Source organism: Chelonia mydas, chromosome 6 (genome assembly GCF_015237465.2).
Source record: "Chelonia mydas isolate rCheMyd1 chromosome 6, rCheMyd1.pri.v2, whole genome shotgun sequence".
Classification (NCBI taxonomy): domain Eukaryota; kingdom Metazoa; phylum Chordata; order Testudines; family Cheloniidae; genus Chelonia; species Chelonia mydas.
Genome location: NC_051246.2, coordinates 51,844,978 through 51,865,349, shown reverse-complemented (window position 1 = coordinate 51,865,349; position 20,372 = coordinate 51,844,978). Strand labels below are relative to the sequence as shown.

The 20,372-nt window shown below is 39.6% G+C and overlaps 1 protein-coding gene across 2 annotated transcripts in view; it reads left to right on the top strand.

The window, feature by feature from the left end:
* Positions 1-20,372, top strand: part of SHANK2 (SH3 and multiple ankyrin repeat domains 2) — a 612,060-nt gene that overhangs the window by 176,624 nt on the left and 415,064 nt on the right. For both annotated transcript variants that reach the window (XM_037899997.2, XM_043548746.1), the window contains one exon: positions 9,322-9,388. In XM_037899997.2, coding sequence (XP_037755925.1) covers positions 9,322-9,388 — 67 coding nt within the window. The remainder of the gene's footprint in view (positions 1-9,321; positions 9,389-20,372) is intronic.

Below are 20,372 nucleotides of genomic sequence, written 5' to 3'. Positions count from 1 at the left end.
AGTGATGCAAGTTTAATAGAATAAATTGATGTAAGGACTTAAGGATGTGACTTGAGACACCTTACTTGTGGACAAAAGTACTAAACAAAAAGATATTCACTCGTAATGAAAAAGAACCTGAATTTTAATGGGATCACTGTATATGCAGTACAAAACAGCTACAGTACATGACTCAGCATGACAGAACCTGGAGCAAGAAATCTCATCTTGGAAGTGCCAACAAGCTCACAGTAACATCTCACATCAAGGAAAGTTCACGTGATACTTTTGGTGTCCATATGCATTAGGACATACACTAATTTCTTAAGATAAAGAAGAAACTTCCACCTTTGGCCAAGTAACTGCACCTCTGCAAATTAGTCTCTTTTCAGTTTTATGTTAGGAATGCAACATTTTTTCATTGTAGAGAAATGCTCTCCTTTGGTATGTTTTTAAAAAACAACTCTAAATTAAAAATCTTACACTCTGCCTTGCTCTCAAGTAGCAGTATTCTTAGAAATTCCATCCCACGGGAACTCAGTTATCAATCTGTTTAAAATGTAAATTAATCAAACTCCACTGCTTTCCAGGAAAATCCTAATCAATGAGTTTTCCTAAAATGTAAAGAAATAGAATTAAATGTAATTATATGTACATTAGGGGCTGGTGCAGCTGCTATTTAAATCAATGGGAGTCTTTCCATCAACATTAATCTGTTTTAAATAGGAGCTTAGTTTTAAAATTGACCACATAGGGTCTTCTTCCTTTGATAGCTTGCAATACATTGATGCATCATAAAAGCTTAATAATGTACTTTGCTGTAGTCCATTACAACCTTTCTTCATTACAAGAATGCTGCTCAGAATACATACAATTTTTGATTCAAGAAAAAGGTTGGTGGAGAAAGCACTCTGTGTTATTGTCCTTAGCTGGCTTAGAATTTTAAAAATTTAACCAACATAATTTTGCACCATTGGATTTTTAAAATTTGCCTTTCCTTCCTCCCGCCCGCTCCACCTCACCCACCAAGTTCAATGCAGTAAAGTACAATGATGTTGTGCTATGCAATATCTTGTACTTTATTTACTTTTACATGCTCTTTTAAAAAATTGATACATTTTTCTTAATTTTTTGCTGTTAGTATTTGATATAGTGTTGTAGTCACCCTGAAGGATATTAAAGCAGGATGAATGATGGGTTCAACAGCAAACACAGAAATAATTCCCTCAACTATTGTTTGTCTTTTAGCTATTTAATATAAATATCTCTCATTTGAGTAATAAAACACGTTTACCAGTCAAACAGCATATTTGCATGTACATTTTGAGATTTACTGCTGTGGATCAAAGATTCTGTCATTTCAGTAACATGTCTGCTCATTAATACAGTTGCATTTCTCTTCTGAATTCCCCATTTGAATTGAGCATGTTAATACGTGGTAGTGCTGAATAAAAATCTTGTCGCTGGCTTATAACATAAAGAAACTCCCCAAACTCTAAGCACGTCATAAGGCATGAACCCATGTGAATCAATCCTGCCAGTATAGTGCGAACTAAAATATATGGTACAACAGAGCTTTATAGTTACAACTATCTCGGGAATGGAGGTTCTTCATAACTCTGAAATGTTTATAACTCTGAACAAAACGTTATGGTGGTTCTTTCAAAAGTTTGCAACTGAACGTTGACTTAATACGGCTTTGAAACTTTACTATGCAGAAAGAAAATGCTACTTTTAACCATCTTAATTTAAACGAAACAGTTTCTTTATATTGTCAAACCTTTTTTTAAACTTTCCCTTTTTTTAAAAAATAATTTACATTTAACACTATATTTACCTTTTTTTTTTTTTTTTTGGTCTCTGCTGCTGCCTGATTGTGTACTTCTGGTTCAAAAATGAGGTGTATGGTTTACCGGTCAGTTTGAACTCTGGTGTTCATAACTCTGAGGTTCTGCTGTAGTTGCACAGCTTTACTGTTAGGCTCATAGAGTCTACAGCACCTTAGTACTCATGGGTTACACTTTAAAATAATGGGATATTCGTTGATAAGGGCCACATTCTGATACCCTTACTCATCTTGAGCAGCAGCTTGCACCACAAGCCCGCTGAGTACAGGTATCCAAATCTTGTCCTAAATTATTACAAAAAGAAAACAAGCAGAGTTTCCATTGTAACAGTGATATGGTTTACTATCTCTCTATTTAGCATGCTAAGGTTTCTATAGTGCCCATCAGCTTCGTACAGAGAACAGTCCATATACCACAGGCAGTGACAATGAGTATGATTTTATAATACTGCATTATAGAGTTGGTTGAAAAATAGTGAAAAAAATCTGTGGATTCCCCCCCCCCCATTTTTCATATACATTTTGAATTTTATGAAATTCTCCAGCCAGCTCTTCTCCATAATAATTATTGCTCACTTTAGTCAAAGCTGCTCCATCCTGAGAACACACAGTAAGAATAGTTTGCCCATGGTAGTTTCACTGATGTGAGCAGTATGTAATGAAGCTAAACTTCTTGTCTGGGAGTTAATCAGCTTGAGTCACCTTAGCCTGTTGCCATGTCCAGTGCATTCTATTTGAGCGCATAACTTGGCAGGAAAACTTGGCTGCTGATACTAAGGAACTAATATGATTTGTTTATTTAGGGTATTTTAAGAATAAGCCAATGGGGACAATGCATTGACAATAAAAATGAAAAATAATAATGAATCTCCGTTAATGTCCTGCAGCATGGCTAAGTTATTTTATATAGCAAAGTGATAAGTGTCTTAGAAACACCTTGGACACATGGCAGGTTATAAAGAATGCAGTTGCTCCTGTTGATTTAAGCTTCCTTTTTTATACAAAAGGTCAATTTAGTTTCTTTTAGTTGTAGTTCAGAATACAGACATACTTGTGCCCTCCAACCAGTACCAATCATAAATGCAGTTGCAGAGGTAATTGCACAGCATTCTTCTAGGCATTCATAAAGTTCAGATTTTCAATCCATATGCAGTTCAATCAAGAGATGTAGGAAAATGGGATTTTTTTTTAAAGCTAGATATAATGGCTAATTGTCTGAAAGTCCTCAGGCCCTCATTAGAAATTGCAATGAGGACATAGTGGACCTGATTCTCTGTTGCTCTGCACCTGTTTGGTAGCACTGGGCACCCACTTGGGCATTGTTGTAAATGACAACACAAGGGGTAGGGCACTGGAAAACTAGGTACTCCTGTCTTACGTTGGGTAATTAGATTAAAAAAACCTTCCCCTGCAAAGGAGACACCTACTTTCCTCAGCTTGTAGGGAGAACTGAGTCCCCCTTGTGCAAACTTATCATAGGGTTCTGCAAAATGGAGGGTCTGATTCAGGCCCTTCGCCGATAGTGAGTTTTATCCTGAGGGAATAAAGCATGTAAATGCCCCCTACCTTTATGGAAGAGTTAAATCCTTTTGAGTCTAGCAAAAAGGGCCATTAATCTTTTCTGAAATATTGCTTTTGGTCCACATTGTTCCTTTACAGGGAAATATGCACACGGGGAGGAAAACCTGACCCCCAGACTGTTCTGTTGGGAAAAGGGGGATGGGATTTGCAGTGGCCATCTCAGCCCCTAGTCCCATGGACTGAATAGGGGGTGTGTATCTCAAAAACATGGAGATCTCACAAGAGCAATGTGAATCTTGTGAGATATACTGGAGGCCAGCACTGTCTGCATGGAGGCCCTGTGTCTCTGCACTGTCTCCTGGCTGACTGTAGCTTTCTTCCACCCCAACACCTGCTGTGCCAAAAGGCTTCCTTCTCCTGACAGGATATCCTCTCCTGAAAACTTTCCTAAAACCATAGAAAGGGGGTGCAAAAAAGTTGACATGGCTTTAGAGAGTGTTAAGTTTTCAGCAGATTCTGGTTTCTGGATGACGATACACAGCACACATACCACTCCCAACCCCTAATGCCTTCTTCCAGAACAGATTCCTCACATGAATTGATAGGGGTCCAGGAAGGTTATGATGCAGTTCTTCTTCTGTACTCCTTGGACTGCAATCCGATAGTAATGGGAACTGGTCTGACCCATTGTTAATGACTCATAGCAATAAATTCTACTCTTAGTAATTCATCAACTTTGCGCAACCTGAAAGTATCAAGGTGCAGAGTTTCCCTAATATTGAAATTGTGAAAAGAAAAATAATTACACATTTATCCCCAGTAAATGTTTTGCATTGTACTATTTTACATTGTGGGCAGAGTTATTTTAGTGGGAAAAATGTATATGTTGCACTGTTTGCTGATAATCAATTTTAAAATACATCTGTAGAGCTGTTGTGTGTTTGTAAATATATGTATATATAGTTAACATACATATTCTTGTCTAATTTCACTTAGAGCATTTGTGGTTTGCTTTTATGCTTTCATTTATGCTTGGCTGCTGTTCACTTATTTAAACATCCTCAATATCTTCTGGCTTAATAATATTCTGAAAAGTTATTATTTATTATTTGTGTTACCATAGTGCCCAGGAGCCCTAGTCATGGACCAGAACTGGATTGTGCTAGGCACAATATAAATACAGAACAAAAAGATGGTACCTGCCCAAAAGAGTTTAAAATCTAAGTAAGAAATGTGTTTCCTGTAAGAAATCATAATTATTACATCAAGCTTTTACAGTGGACAATATACTTTTAAGTGACTATGAAATAATTTACAGAGGAAAGTGAAGACTAAAAAGAAGAAAACATTTGAAATGTTTATGATGTGAACATGGCAGGCAGCATGTACAACCTTTTCCCTTTTGGGCTTTATTTGGTGCTCTAGTAAAAGGGGTATATTGGAAATGTATTTGTTATTGTGAGATATTTAAGCAATAGTGGCTTGTTTAGAGGACTTCAATTTGTCAATTAATGACCAGCTAGTGCAGGTTAGACCCCAAATTGCGTAGACTGAACTCTCTTAAACCATGATAAATAGCACTGGTGCTAAGTCTGTGAGTGCTCCAGGACTCATGCACCCATGAACAAAAAAAAGGGGGGTGCTCAGCGCACACAGACTGTAGCCCCACCTGCACTCCACCCTGAGGTCTCATCCCCACTAGTCCTCTCGCCTGAGGCCCCTGCTGCTCACTCCTCTCCACCCCCTCTTCCCGTCATTCACCCTTAAGGCGGGGGAAGCAGAAAGGAGAGAGAATCGGGAGGGAGGTACTCGGAGGAGGGGGCAGAGAGGAGCGAGCAGCAGGTGGGCATGTAGGGGGTCTCGGGGGAGGGGCAGAGGAGAGCAGTGGGCAGGGGATTCCTCGAGGGAGAGAGCGGAGAGGAGCAAACGGCGGGTGGGGGTGGAGAGAAGTGAGCAGTGGGCGAGGGGGATGAAGAGGGTGGGGAAAGGAGTGGGAGGCTCAGGGGAAGGGCCAGAGAGGAGGAAGCGGCAGGTGGGGGGTCTCGGGAAGAGGCAGAGCAGGGATAGAGGCGGAGTAGGGGCGGGGCCTCAGGGGAAGAGGCCGAGTGGGAGCGGAGCCTTGGGGTAGAGTGGGGTTGGAGCACCCGCCGGCAAAAAAGAGAAGTCAGTGCCTGTGATAAAAAGGTAATTATTGCATAATGTTTTTATGCTGGGACCACCACAAAGATAATCAAAACTTCTGTTCTCATAACTGAATCTTCAAAGAGATTTGTATGTTTCGGGTTGGGAGGGAGGATAGTAATGGAGAGGCAGTTTCAGGCCTTCAGGAATCTCTCAGCAAAGCAGCCATGGCTATATATGTTGGGAGCTGAGGAGAGTTGAGGAAAAGGAGGCAACCACTTTTTATTTTTTCTGAAACAGTTCACCCATCTTTGCTGCAAACAACCGTATTCATAAGTATTAATGAGACTTTTTCCAAAGTTAAAGTAGGATACATGGTTGCATGTTCACCTTGAGGCCCAAACATATGGTGCAGATGCTTGAGACTGCACTAATAGCAGAATGATGAATACTGTACAAATAATTTGAGCTGATCTAAAATTATAGAAAATAGATGCAATTATTTTACATTTACGTATATGGAGGTGTTGATTAGGTTACAGTGAGTTTTTAATTTACAGTAGGAATTCAAACTGTTTTCTATACACAATACAGAGTATCTTCTTCAAATTTATAGACATAATCTGTGAGTAACTTTTCTGAGGGGTTTTAAATAAATTATTAATTACTTTGAGTGTAATTTTTAAAAGTGGGCACTTTACAAAATTTGTTCTGCTGAGTCTCACCTTTTTTTGGTACAATACCTAAAACAATCACTGCCTACACAAACTCCAAACTTTATACATCTCACACTCTGAGAACATCTCAGATACTTTTTTTAAAAAACATGTATTTACTTCATCACCTAGCATTTTATGAGGTAGCAGAGCTAGTGAATAAACTCTTCTCCCTTAGCAGTAAATTTCCAAAGTGTTCTCCTGTTTCAAAATGGCCACCTGTTCTCATTGTTGTAATAGGCCTGAGGCCACAGGTTTCCCCCATCTTTTCTTTACAGCCAATACATGTGGCAGTTTTTACTGCTCTTAAGAAAGATGGCCACTACCTCCCATTGTTCCCAATAGGAGAGAAGCCAGGCAGCTGTCTGGAAAAAGGGTGGTTCTCACTGATATAAAGAGGCAGTGAGAACCCTGGAAGGTGAAAAAATATTGGGGGCAAGAGTGGGGAAAGGGAAAAGGTTTACAAAAGTGTGAGTGAGTACTCCTGCACATAGACAATGGAGATACTCGCATTATTTAGTCAGTGCACTCGGTGGACTTGGGCTAAGGGTCTGTTTTAATTGCAATACAGACATTTGGGCTTGGGCTGGAGCCCCGGCTCTAGTGCTTTTTGAGGTGGTAGGGCCCCGAATTTCTGCAATACAGTTAAACAGACCCTTAGCCCAAGCCCCCTGAGCCTGAGTCAGCTGGTTTTTAATTGCAGAGTAGAAATACCCTTAATGTTGAATTTAGAGTGGGTGGTGTCCCCAAAAGGCTTAACAGTTACCAGGCAGGTAAAAAAACAAATTATTTATTATTTTCATATACAGTAACTCCTCACTTAAAGTTGTCCCGGTTAAAGTTGTTTCATTGCTGATCAGTTAGAGAACATGGTCGTTTAAAGTTGCGCAAGGCTCCTTTATAATGTTGTTTGGCAGCCGCCTGCTTTGTCCACTTCTTGCAGAAAGAGCAGCCCATTGGAGCTAGCTGGTGGGGCTTGGAACCAGGGTGAACCAGCAGCCCCCTATCAGCTTTCCTGAGTTCCCTGTGCAGCTTGCCAGGCAGTTCAGCCATCCCTCTCCCAACTGTGGTGTGCTGCTCTTGTCCTTTGCCTTGGAGCTGCTCCTGGGAGCCTCCTGCTTTTTGTGCAAATGGCTGCGGGGGAGAGGGAAATGAGGGCTGCTAATGTCAAGGTGTCCCCCTACCCCCCTTACTCTTTTACCCCATCTCCACAGAGCGGGGGTGGGGGGACACATGACAGGACAGGGCAGGATGGGGGAGCGTGCTGGCAGTGGCTGCTGTCTCAACTTGCTGATCTACTTAAAAAGGCAATGTACTTAGAGTGGGGTCAGCCTACTTAAAGGGGCAATGCTTGTCTCTCTGTCTCGCTTTCACGCACATTGTGTGTGCCTCTGTCTCTCTCTGCCATGATGTTTCCCCTCCCTCCATTCCTGCTGCCTTGTAGAGTGTGAGGCTACATTAACAACAATGGGTTAACCCTTGAGGGCTCAGCAGAGTGCTAGTTCATCATTTAGCAGTAAGGCATTCCCTGGGAAATATCCCACCTTCTTCCACCCTCTGACTTCACCACCTCAACCAAGTGTCACAATCATAATTGCTGTGTACGGTATTAAATGGTTTGTTTAAAACTTATACTGTGAATATATAGATAAAAATATAGTATTTTGTCTGGGGAAAAAATTTCCCTGGAACCTAAACCCCCTATTTACATTAATTCTTATGAGGAAATTGGATTCGCTTAACATCGTTTCACTTAAAGTAGCATTATTCAGGAAGATAACTACAATGTTAAGCAAGGAGTTATTGTGTTTATTAAAATATGTACATATTTTAAAATATCATGATTTTAATGCAATCTAATGGTTTGGTGTCTGATACATGATATTTGATTGTTTGTGGCTGGTAATACTGCTTCTATGGCCCTCTCTCATTTCCCCGTTGCAATCCCTGCTTCTCTTCTCAGGGAAGGGAGATAGGAACAATAATCTTAAATTTCTGGGTTCAGAATTCCACAGATGCTCCTCATCTCAGCAATGAAAAATTCATCTGCATGTGAAATAACTGGAACTGGCACTAGACATGAAAGGGTCCCTATTCATTTATCAATCTCGTAAGCCCCCTCAGAAGGTTTTTTTTTTAATATGTAAAGTGAATATGGTTTAATGAGATAGTTTATTGTTGTTGTTATTAAGATTATTTATTATTTGTAGTACAATAGTGCCGAGGCGTGCTAGTCATGGTCCATGACCACATTGTGCTAGGCACTGTACAAAGAGAAAACAAAAAAGATGTCCTTTCCCTGAATATCTTACAATCTAAATAGAGAAGACAGATACATGGTGGGGGAAGGGACTATAACACTCAACCAGAGACACCAATGTGATGATGGCAAACGTCATGTTAGTTACATGATGTTTTATTTATTTTTGTTTTTTGGGTGAGTTTAATAAAAGGGATCAGCTAAAGGGAAGGGAGAGGGGACATTGAAGGGAAGGTGGTCTAGGGGGCAGGCAAGTGGGGAAGAGGAATGATGCTGAGATGAAGAGAGTGTGAGGCAGAGGGAGATGGAGAGGGTTGGAGCAAACAGCCAATCAGCACAGGACAGAGAAAGTCCAGTCAAAACTGGAGAAAGTTCTTCAAAGGACGAAAGGTCCTTGCTTGGCTGCTTCTGCTCCTGTTGGCTGTAGTGACTGTCTGGCTCCTCTTTGCAGCTTTCTCCCAAGCCCAAGTGGAAGAGGAGGAGAGACATCACCTGGGTCCTAGTACCCCCATAATGATGGGTCTCCCTTTCACAGTTCTGGGTTGAAATGGGCTCCATTTTCTCTGGGCTCCATTTCCTCTCTGGGCTCCATTTTTTCCTCTGTTCCCATTGCAGCAGACCCTGCTTTGTCTGTGTCTGTGATACACGATTCCTATTTCTTTGTATTTTTCAGCAAATTAACATAAATATAATAATATGTGCATGGAGGAGAGAGGGTCAGAGATGCAAAGTAAATGCACTTTATCCCATTTTGTTATATGGAACAATAAATGTATGTTGTGTGTACCAATATCTATCTCTGTATAATGTAACATATATATTTGCATGGTGTATGACTCTCAGCACATATTAATTTGAACTATTTTACAATCTTTTAGGTGGCCATAATAGCAGGAAATTTTGAGCTGGCTGAATATATCAAAAATCACAAGGAAACAGATATTGGTAAGTTAAAATATTTACAAAATAGTGACAATGAAAAGCTTTATGAAATGTTGATTGGAAATCTTTAAATCCAGATATAAATCCTATAAGGAACAGTTAAATCTGGTTTTATGTGAAATATAATCAGAAGGCTGACTGTGCGGTTGATACAGAGAAATATTCTAAGTTTTTTTCCATTTTCTAAAACGTGAAGAAATAGGAAAAAGGCCAAATTGTTTTTCAGAGAGTACTTTGTTTTAGAAAATTGGATATAAATACCCCTATTGGATCATAGGTGTGTTCTGAGTAGGTGTGATTTGTTTTGGAGAGATTAAACACACACACACACACACACGCGCGCGCGCCAGAGAGGGCCAGATTCTCTCCTTCATCAAGGCTGCTGTGCACTGTGTCACCAGTGCAAAGCAGTGCTAAAGCTGATATAGCTGATCACAGGAGGATCACCTCAACACAGAAATCCTCCACTGGGTAGGACGTGCATGGCACTTCCTCTCATATGCCATGCCCCCTAACTGCAGCAAGTAAAGGGTGGCTAAAAGGAAAGGATGATGTGTGGGTCAATCCCCTGTGATAGCCCCTCAGGGTATACATACTTTAGATCAGTGGTTTTCAAAAAAATTTCTGGGGACCCAGTTGAAGAAAATTGTTGATGCCTGTGACCCAATGGAGGTGGGGATGAGGGGTTTGGGGTGTGTGTGGGGGGGCTCAGGGCTAGGGCAGAGGGTTGGAGTGCGGGGGTGAGGGCTACGGGGTGGGGGGGGGGAATGCGGGGCTCCAGGTCTGGGCGGGGCTTAGGGCTGGGGCAGGGTGTTGGGGTGTGGGAGGGGGTCAGGGCTCTGGGCTGGGGGTGCAGGCTTTGGGCTGGGCTCTGGGCTGGGGCTCAGGCACTGACCAATGGGAGCCTAGAAGCCGGACCCCCTGCTGGCTGCTTCCAAGGTGCAGTGCGGTGTCAGAACAGGTAGGCACTAGCCTGCCTTAGCTGGGCAGCACCGCCAATGGGATTTTTAACATCCCGGTCAGTGGTGCTGACTGGAGCGATCCAGTGCCTTACATGCTGTGACCCAGTACTGGGTCGCGACCCAAACTTTGAGAAGCTGCTTTAGAACAGCCTTGAAGCTGCTTGAAGAGATTGCCTACATATAAAGTTGCATGGATTTCATTTAAAATGGGATTTTAAGCTTACTTAGATCAGTGGTTCTCAAACTTTTGTACCGGTGACCCTTTTCACATAGCAAGCCTCTGAGTGCGATCCCCCCTTATAAATTAAAAACACTTTTAAATATATTTAACACCATTATAAATGCTGGAGGCAAAGCGGGGTTTGGGGTGGAGGCTGACAGCTCGTGACCCCCCATGTAATAACCTCGCAACCCCCTGAGGGGTCCCAACCCCCAGTTTGAGAACCTCTGACTTAGATAAACTGATTCAAAGGACTGTTTGGAGACTCTTATTTCAGTTTATACCAGGTTTATTTCAGTTTAGTTCATTAGTCAGAAACAGGTTCAAGCTAAAGCAAAAAAGCCACTCATACTGAAATAAGAGTGTCCACACAATCACTTGCACTGGTTTAACTAACTAGTGCAAGACTGTGTGTTGACAAAGCCTCATTTATGCTGGGGCACTGGCACAGCTCATATCCCGCTGAGGATTGCGGAATACAAATGTGGATTAAAGCCATCTTTACAACCCCCTTTCTGAGTGGCTCTCTGTGCTTATTGCTTGCAGTTGAACATTAGATCAGATATCTTGAGTTTTAATCTCATGTGATATTCTTTGTTTATTTTTTCCAAGATGTGTGGTTATTGGACAAAACTGAAGAGAGTTGCATAAAACTTAAGCCTTCTAAGTAGCCTTATACTTAACATGGTAGTACACTGAAAACAGCTCCCTTCATTTAGTTTCTTTTTCTTCTTTCTGCATTTACAACCAGTGCTGGTTTGAAAATGTCAAGCTGATGAGGTCAAGCAGTTGCTGAAAATGAACCAATTGCCTATCCCTAATGAGCATGTCATCTTATTACCCTGTGCTTACAACTGGTTTTTGATGGTTCTACAACTTTGTAGATGTTAAAATGAAAGCAGTCAATAGGGCTAATCCAAATGTTCCAATTTATTCCTGCAGTGTTGCTTTTTAATATTGTGGTTTTGTCCAATTCTTCTGTACACAAAGAAGTATTACATTTTTCTGCACATAGTTTATTCTTTTGTTTTAAAAAAATTGTACACAGTGCAAGAAAGAAATCAAGAAAAAGCAGAGTATAAATTATTAATTACTGGGCAAAGGCCCCATTACTGAAAAGGGATCCACCTACACGCAGCCCATGACTCCATTGCTGCAATGTCCTCAATATGTGATTAATGCTCAGCTACACATTATTTTCTCATCAAGGATGGACAGTGTTGTTTCCCAGTTGTCTGAGTATATGAGGGAAAACGGAATGTAGTTGAAAAGTAGCTGGATGAGACTTAGTCCAGGGAAGGAAGGATCGTCTTGTGGCTTAGGCACTTGAGCAGGATTCAGGAGATGTGAGCGTAATTCCTGGCTGTGGCACAGACTTTCTTTGTGACCTTGGGAAAGTCACTCTTAACCTCCCTCAATGCCTTTATTCCTCTTCTGTAAAATGGAGATAGTGATGCTTCATTTCCTCATGTGGGTGTTGTGAAGATAAATTCATCAATGCTTGTGAGGCATCTTGGTACTACAGTGCTGGCTATAGATGGATAGGTATGATGGTGGTGGTTGTGATAAAGAGTAAGCATTACTTGTTTGAATTTCTTCACATTAACTTTGATTTAACTGAGGTATTTTTCCTTTAACATTTTTAACGTTATTTTTTAATAATGAAGTCACAAAAATGTATATTTCTGGAATAGTTCCACAATGTGGACAAAGCAGGATACTGAGTGAAAAAACTGAAATTAGGAATGAGAATGGAGCTTCTGTGATGCTGAACGTATAGAGCAGTGCTGGTGTTTAAACTTCACCAACTTGACCTTTGTTTATACTGTGTGTGTTATTACCCATTATCTTCATCTATCTTTTGGCTGAGGTCAGACATATTTCCATATGAGTAATGCTCCTTTTTAAAGTCAGGAGGCTTCACGATGGAAAAAATGACCATCAGACAGCTGAGGAGTGGTTGTAAGAATAAGTTTCAATCCAATGTCCTGATGAAGATAAGAGGGATGATTCAGATTAGGAGGTCTTTTAAGGAAGTTTATTATTTGACATCCCCTGAAAAATGTCCTCTGTTTTAGAGAAGTTCCTGAAATTGAGCAAGATTATTAAAACACATTTTATACCTATGTAACAACAATTCTTCATTAAGGTGGATGCCTATCATCCAAACTTGGGAAAATTTAGGAATCTAAGCAACCTTGCAGTGAGTGTCCGTTGGACATGGAGGATTCATGGAGGATAGGTCCATCAATGGCTATTAGCCAGGATGGGCAGGGATGGTGTCCTAAGCCTCTGTTTGCCAGAAGCTTTAAAAAAGGGAAGAAGCAGGATCCGGGGAACAACAGGCCAGTCAGCCTCACCTCATGCAGCAGGTCCTCAAGGAATCAATTCTGAAGCACTTAGAGGAGAGGGAAGTGATCAGGAACAGTCAGCATGGATCCACCAAGAGCAAGTCATGCCTGACTAATCTAATTGCCTTCTATGATGAGATAACTGGCTCTGTGGATGAGGGGAAAGCAGTGGACGTATTATTCCTTGATTTTAGCAAAGCTTTTGATACGGTCTCCCACAGTATTCTTGCCAGCAAGTTAAAGAAGTATGGGCTGGATGAATGGACTATAAGGTGGATAGAAAGCTAGCTAGATCGTCAGGCTCAACGGGTAGTGATCAAAGGCTCCATGTCTAGTTGGCAGCTGGTATCAAGCGGAGTGCCCCAAGGGTCGGTCCTGTGGCTGGTTTTGTTCAATATCTTCATTAATGATCTGGAGGATGGCGTGGACTGCACCCTCAGCAAGTTAGCAGATGATACTAAACTTGGAGGAGAAGTAGATACACTGGAGGGTAGGGATAGGATGCAGAGGGACCTAGACAAACTAGAGGATTGGGCCAAAAGAAATCTGATGAGGTTCAACAAGGACAAGTGCAGAGTCCTGCACTTAGGATAGAAGAATCCCATGCACCGCTAGAGACTAGGGACCAAATGGCTAGGCAGCAGTCCTGCAGAAAAGGACCTAGGGGTTACAGTGGACGAGAAGCTGGATATGAGTCAACAGTGTGCCCTTGTTGCCAAGAAGGCCAATGGCATTTTGGGCTGTATAAGTAGGGGCATTGTCAGCAGCTCGAGGGACGTGATCATTCCCCTCTATTCAACATTGGTGAGGCCTCATCTGGAATACTGCATCCAGTTTTGGGACCCACACTACAAGAAGGATGTGGAAAAATTGGAAAGTGTCCAGCGGAGAGCAACAAAGATGATTAGGAGACTGGAACACATGACTTATGAGGAGAGGCTGAGGGAACTGGGATTGTTTAGTCTGCAGAAGAGAAGAATGAGGGGGGATTTGATAGCTGCTTTCAACTACCTGAAAGGGGGGTCCAAAGAGGATGGCTCTAGACTGTTCTCAGTGGTAGCAGATGACAGAACAAGGAATAATGGTCTCAAGTTGCAGTGGGGGAGGTTTAGGTTGGATATTAGGAAAAACTTTTTCACTTTGAGGGTGGTGAAGCATTGGAATGCGTTACCTAGGGAGGTGGTGGAATCTCCTTCCTTTGAGGTTTTTAATTTCAGGCTTGACAAAGCCCCGGCTGGGATGATTTAGTTGTGGATTGGTCCTGCTTTGAGCAGGGGGTTGGACTAGATGACCTCCTGAGGTCCCTTCCAAGCCTGATATTCTATGATTCTAAGATGGGAATGGGCGACGGGGTGGATCATTTGTTGATTACCTGTTCTGTTCATTCCCTCTGAAGCACCTGGCTTCAGGTCCCTTGGAAGACAGGACACTGGGCTAGATGGACCATTGGTCTGACCCAGTATGGCCGTTTTTATGTTATGTTCTTGCCCAATGGAAGATTTTTGAATGGTTGGAGGATATGGAGTTTAGTGGTTATAGGAAGCAGACAAAAGTACTTAACCTACCAACACAATCGAATTATTACCAATCTCATACATTTTTGTTTTGCTGTTAAAAAAAAAGGGAAAGGAAAGGAAAGGAACCATTAATGTGGAATGAGCCGTTAGTTTTAAAGCCTGTGAAAAATATATGTGCATTATCTTAAGATGACAAAACAAAACAGAGAAACAACAAATCATGTCTGCTTATAGGAAGAAAACGACTTCAGTATTTATGGATACAGGATTTATACTTCATGTATTTCAGAACTTTTCTCTGCAGGTGGCAAGTGAGAGATGGAAATTGAACACTGGCTGGCTGCATGGAATATATGACAGGATTCTCCAACTACAAAATAGGCACTGGAACAAATCCAAGCCTTTATTTTTTTGAAGAACAAAGCCAGCAATCGTCTAACTCTTGGTAGTCTTGATAGACTCTGTGTGGCTTTTGATACTTCCTTAAATCAAAACTTAATAGGCATCTAGCTAATGCAAATGGCAATTAAGATTTGTATTAAAAGTCAACCCTTCTCTTTCTCAGTTGTGCCATTTTAGGGATGGTCTATTTTAATTATTTACTCATGACAGGAAATGGGAGATTGGACCTAATTTCAATAACTTTATGAGCAGGTTTTCTTTTATCCTGACAGAAACAAGTTTTTGTATTTCTAAAACTGAGGCATTTCAAACGTGCAAAATTATTAATCACTTGTGACCTGTAATCTTTGGAGAAGGGCCCAGTCAATGGGTCCATCTTCTGTTTTTACATTTACTAATTAATGTTCCTCTTAGACCATTTTGCTGCCCCAGGCTATTGCAATAGAAATTGGAAAACACATGTACATTCCACACAGAAGTCATTAAGTGGTAGTCTTGTACTATATCAGTAATAGTCACAGGGCTGTGTCAGGTAATGCTGCCAAACCTGCAATCATGGAGACCTAGGACCTGTAGCGTGCTGTCTACCATTCATGGTCCTGTATAACATGTTGTAAAGAATGAGCTGCTTTGTTCCATAGCAGTGATTATAACTTGAGTCCACTAGAAAGTCAGGATATTGCTGCTTTTATAGTAGTAAGAGTTGGCGCACATTGCAGATCTCTCCTCCTATTAAAAAGGAAATCTCAGTCACTATTCTCCTAATACATTACAAAAGCAAACACAAACACCTTACTTCTGGGTTCGTTACCTGTTCCCCTATCCTATTCCCTTCCCACCACCTAACATTTCATAGACTTTTAGAGTGGGGTAGGATAGGAAATCACACACCAAACCTTGGACCTTTCAGTCAAGAGGGAGAGCCCAATTAATGGCTTTGCAAAGGGCTCTTCATGGGTCTGGACCAGTCCCAACGAGCAATGCTAAGAAAATGCCCTGTTACTGATGGAGTTTATAGGCATTTTCCAATCCAGTAGAAAATGACTAATATGAAGCTGGATTGCTTTTTTTTCTTTTCCTACAAAGATGGCGTCAGCTTTCATTCTGTGGGTCCAGCACTACAGCCCTTATTCAAGCAAAATTCCACTTCATTTCCAGGGCAGTTTGGCTTAAGTGAAGGTTGCAATATCAGACCCTCTACTTACAGCTATTATTGGTAATCCAGAGATGAGAAGGAGTCAGAAGACCAAATTCTGCCTCAGTTTCCATGTTGTGTGAAAACAATGGTGTCCCTACATGTGACAGTTGGAGTTCCATGGAGCCCCTTTGTAGGATCCCTAGAGCTTCCTATATAAAACCCCTTAGCTATGCTATCCCATTAAAAAGTCTGAACAGTTTGTGGGCTTGTTCACCCAGGCCTTTGCTGCTCAGATCATTAGATTTTTCTTTTGCTTAATGGAGATACCTTGCTGCTTTTCCTACCACCTGTTGTCAATTAAGCTTAAGTAACTCTGCATCCCCGTTAGTATATGCTGTAACTTGATGACTTTTCTGTGGCAGTCACCGACAGGGGAACAATTACCTACCAGATCAAAAACTGCTATATATTTCTTAGGTTGGACCCTACCAGTTTTCAGACACAAAAAAGACTCTTGAAAATAACTCTTGTACCATAAGTAACTCACTGGTATTGAAAAGGGATGTTCAGAGCAGTCTTGCTTCTAACAAGAGCGGGTGCCATTTTGGAAAACCTAATCCTGTGTAAGATAGCGAGAATTCAGAGGGGAGGGGGGAAAGGTTAACACTGAGGGATTAAAAGTAAATTCTCATATCATTGTATTTCTTGCTAAACAAGGTTCTAAACAACAGACTCTTTTTTTTTCATTTTACAGATGTCCAAAGGGTAAATAAAAATTCTTATGTCAATTATTGTTCTGAAGTAACTGTGTCTGAAACAAGTTAAAAGTATTTTTGTAAGGCAAGAAAAGTTGTTATTATGAGGTAAAAGCCTCATAACACTCAGTACATGACTCAATTTACTCTAATCCAAGATGCTCCCTGATGAGCTTTTCCAGGGATGATAAACATATTAAAACACCTTATTTTAATGATTACATATTTTGAAACTCCTTGGAATCCAGAAATATCTTGCAGCTCTGCGCTTATACAGTTCCATCTTTTTTCTCTATTTTGAAAGAGACATTACATCTGTTGTACTATACAATCTTCATGAACTGCACAGCAGTTATATGTTACAGATTTACACCCATTTTCATTCGTCCTTTAATTAGTTGTACTGTCTTATTTTATTTATTTATTTTCCCAGCTAAGGGAAAGTAATGTATTAAAAGATGTGATGAATAGAAAAGTTAATCCCTGATTGTTTTCATCCAGCTTACAGCTGTCTGCAAGTAAATGAGCACAGGAGGTTTAGAAAGCATTTGCTACACAGCATTTACTATGGCTTCTATAGGATGGAGATACAAAAAACCAACAATAATATATATAGAAGTCCTGAAGCTCTCATTAGATACAGTTATGCAGATATTAAATATGTTGCAAACTGATAATCATTTGACTCGGATAACCTATTTTTAAATCTCTCTCTTTTTTTGCCTTGGCTCTTTGTGATGAGATGAATTATCAGATGGATTAAATGACATGGGTTGTTCTTCTTCAAGTGAACAAGGTTTGTTTATACCGTACATCTTGTCCTCTAGCAGGTCTGATGATAGAAGCAAGAGGGTTTTTTGTGTTTTTTTTTTGTTTCTTTGTTTTTTTTTAATATGAAACCCATTGAGCTGGTGTGTGAGGTTTTTGGTAGTTGATTAGCAGACTAACTAATACTTGGATACTGTTGCTAGGCTTCAAGTCTGAGTTCCTGTATTCCTCTATAATTATGCAGAGATGTGTATGTGTGATGGTTTGTGGGTTTTTTAAAACAGATTTTTTTTTTGTAATTTAATAATTTTTGTGAATGCCAAAAGTCTGCTAATATATTAAGCTTATTCTTTAAAATATACGTATTTAGTATAGGACAATTGCTTTAGAATTAAAACAACAACACTTGTTATCCCTAAGAAAAATAATTTGTTTTTATTAGCATTGTGGCAGTAAATACACTGTTTAAGATGAAACATGCATTTTGTTGTTAAATAAACAGAATAACTGTTTTTAAATAGCAATGATATTATGTTTATTCATGATAAACTTGCTTTTCTAACCTATTTTCTTTAATTAGATCAGAGTAATTGAGGTCAATATTGTTGGCTCTTCAGTTGCAAATATTTAAATTAAGTACTATCAGGTCCAATACATATTCTGTTTGTTTATTTTTAAGAGCCATTTAGCAGTTTAATTTTTACAGATCAGATTCCTGCAGCATATTGTCTAAGCCAGTTATGAAAAAAACATATTTAAACCAATAAAATCAAAAAGAAAAGGGACAGTATATCAAAAGACATAAAAATCATGTTATTTAATAGAACCAGAAGAGATGCAAGTGTGTGATATAACCATGTTCATCTGGCATTTCAGATGTATGATTAATCTTAACCTGTTTCATATGCTATAAGGTATTTTCTCATGGAAAAGCACAATGTTATTAAAATAAATATAAAGGCAGGACATTGAGATCTTTATCATTCACCATTTAAAATATATGCTATATATTGTACTGTAGATACTCCTCATCTTTTGTAGTTGTAGTCTGTTAGCCCCTACCATAAATGAATATTCATTGCTAATAGCCATAGGAAAACTTCACATTAATATTGTCTAAATTTGGTTCTCATCAAAATAAGCTGTTGATTAAAATAGGAAATAAACTGATTGTTGCCATCACTTGTCAGATATTATCAAATTATACTAAGGAATAGAGCAATTCATTTGACATGTTTTGTCAGACTGTATATAAGTGATCAAATTGGAAAATTGGTTGTTTGTTATCTGTTAGTGTACCTGTCTTACCTACTAGAATCAGACTTTGAATAAGATACAGTAGTTTCCTTGTCCCTTTGATCATAAGTAAGGTTTTTCTCTGTGTATGCTAGCACATAGACATGTATTAGATACACAATTTACATCAATTTTGAAACATAAACATTATTTTCAGAAACTGTATATTTCTGGCTGATCTTTGTTTTAAATTTAGTTTAGTTCTTGTGCATATTAAAATATATCAAAGTTGCATATTGATAATAGATTAATTATAGTTAAGACTTTTTTATCCTTCGAACTGATATAATGTGAAATTGGAGTACAGTGTGTCCCAAATTACATAGTACATAATTATTGCTTATGATTTGCTAGGCTTATTCTCAAATCTAAAATGAAAGTAAGAAAGGAAATGATAAAATATTGAACTCTGAATAAATGCAATAGAATTCAGAACATTATGGTCTGGTCTTGCAATCTCATCTTTTTGGCCAGACTCCTGTTCCCATTGACTTCAACTGGTGCAATGATTCTCCTGCATGGACCTGATTACAGAATCAGGACCTACAGCGTAAGGTACAGTGGGCTGACATTCTGGGGTCAATACATACAACAAATATAAGCTACTAAATACAAAGTTTTTGAATATACAAAGATCTGTGTTGCAATTTAGTAACACATGCAGTATGAATAAAAAAATTAAGCTTAAGTATAATAAAGGAAAAGATATGATTTAAGTATATATCAAGCCAACATATGAGAAGAAATTGGTAATAACCAATGAGAGACAAAAATGGAAAACATAGTAAGTCATATGTGAAACTGATATTATTAAAGACATAGATTAAGTTCTTGTTTCACAAAAAAAGAAGGTAAGTGGTTGGGATACATTATCCTCTAAAGGTGGCAATTAAATGCTTAAAACGACTCTGCCATTGCAACTAAACAGATAATTAGAGTTAAACTATTAGAAGATGACCAGGACCAGATTTTTGAAAGTAGTATTAAGCTAAGTTGAAACACGTTTTGTGAAGATTTTAGGCTGCTCAGTAAGGGGTGAAATTCCAAGGATCATCACAAAGCCTCTGCATTAGTAAACTTCTATTTTTACAGCTGAAAAAGTACTTGAGTGAATTTGAACCTAATGCCTAATCCTGTGAGGTGCCAAGGACCCTAAACTCCCATTTAAATCAATGGGAGTTGAAGGCAGTCAACACGTCTCTAGAGGAGTTCAGTACCTTGCAGACTCAGGCACTCAGAATAAGGTGCCTGATCCTTCTCCATTGAAGCTACATTGACTTCACTGTGTACAAGAAAAAACACAAGGTTAGGAGCAGGGAAATTCAGGATTATGATAGACATGTGGCAGGATATGACTTTTCTAGATGTGGATTGTTTTGTACTGTTACATATTCTGTAGTGATTTCCTGTGAGATTGAAAATCTCACATGAAATCGAGAAACAAGTGTAAACCCAGTTATTTTCATAGGGAAAACTTGAATTGGGCTGAGTAGCTTAAATTGAGGTGGTGTAAAAGAAGGTGGGTTTGTGTTTGTTTTACATTAATTTAGGACCTGAATTCTGTTCAAGATTATTTAA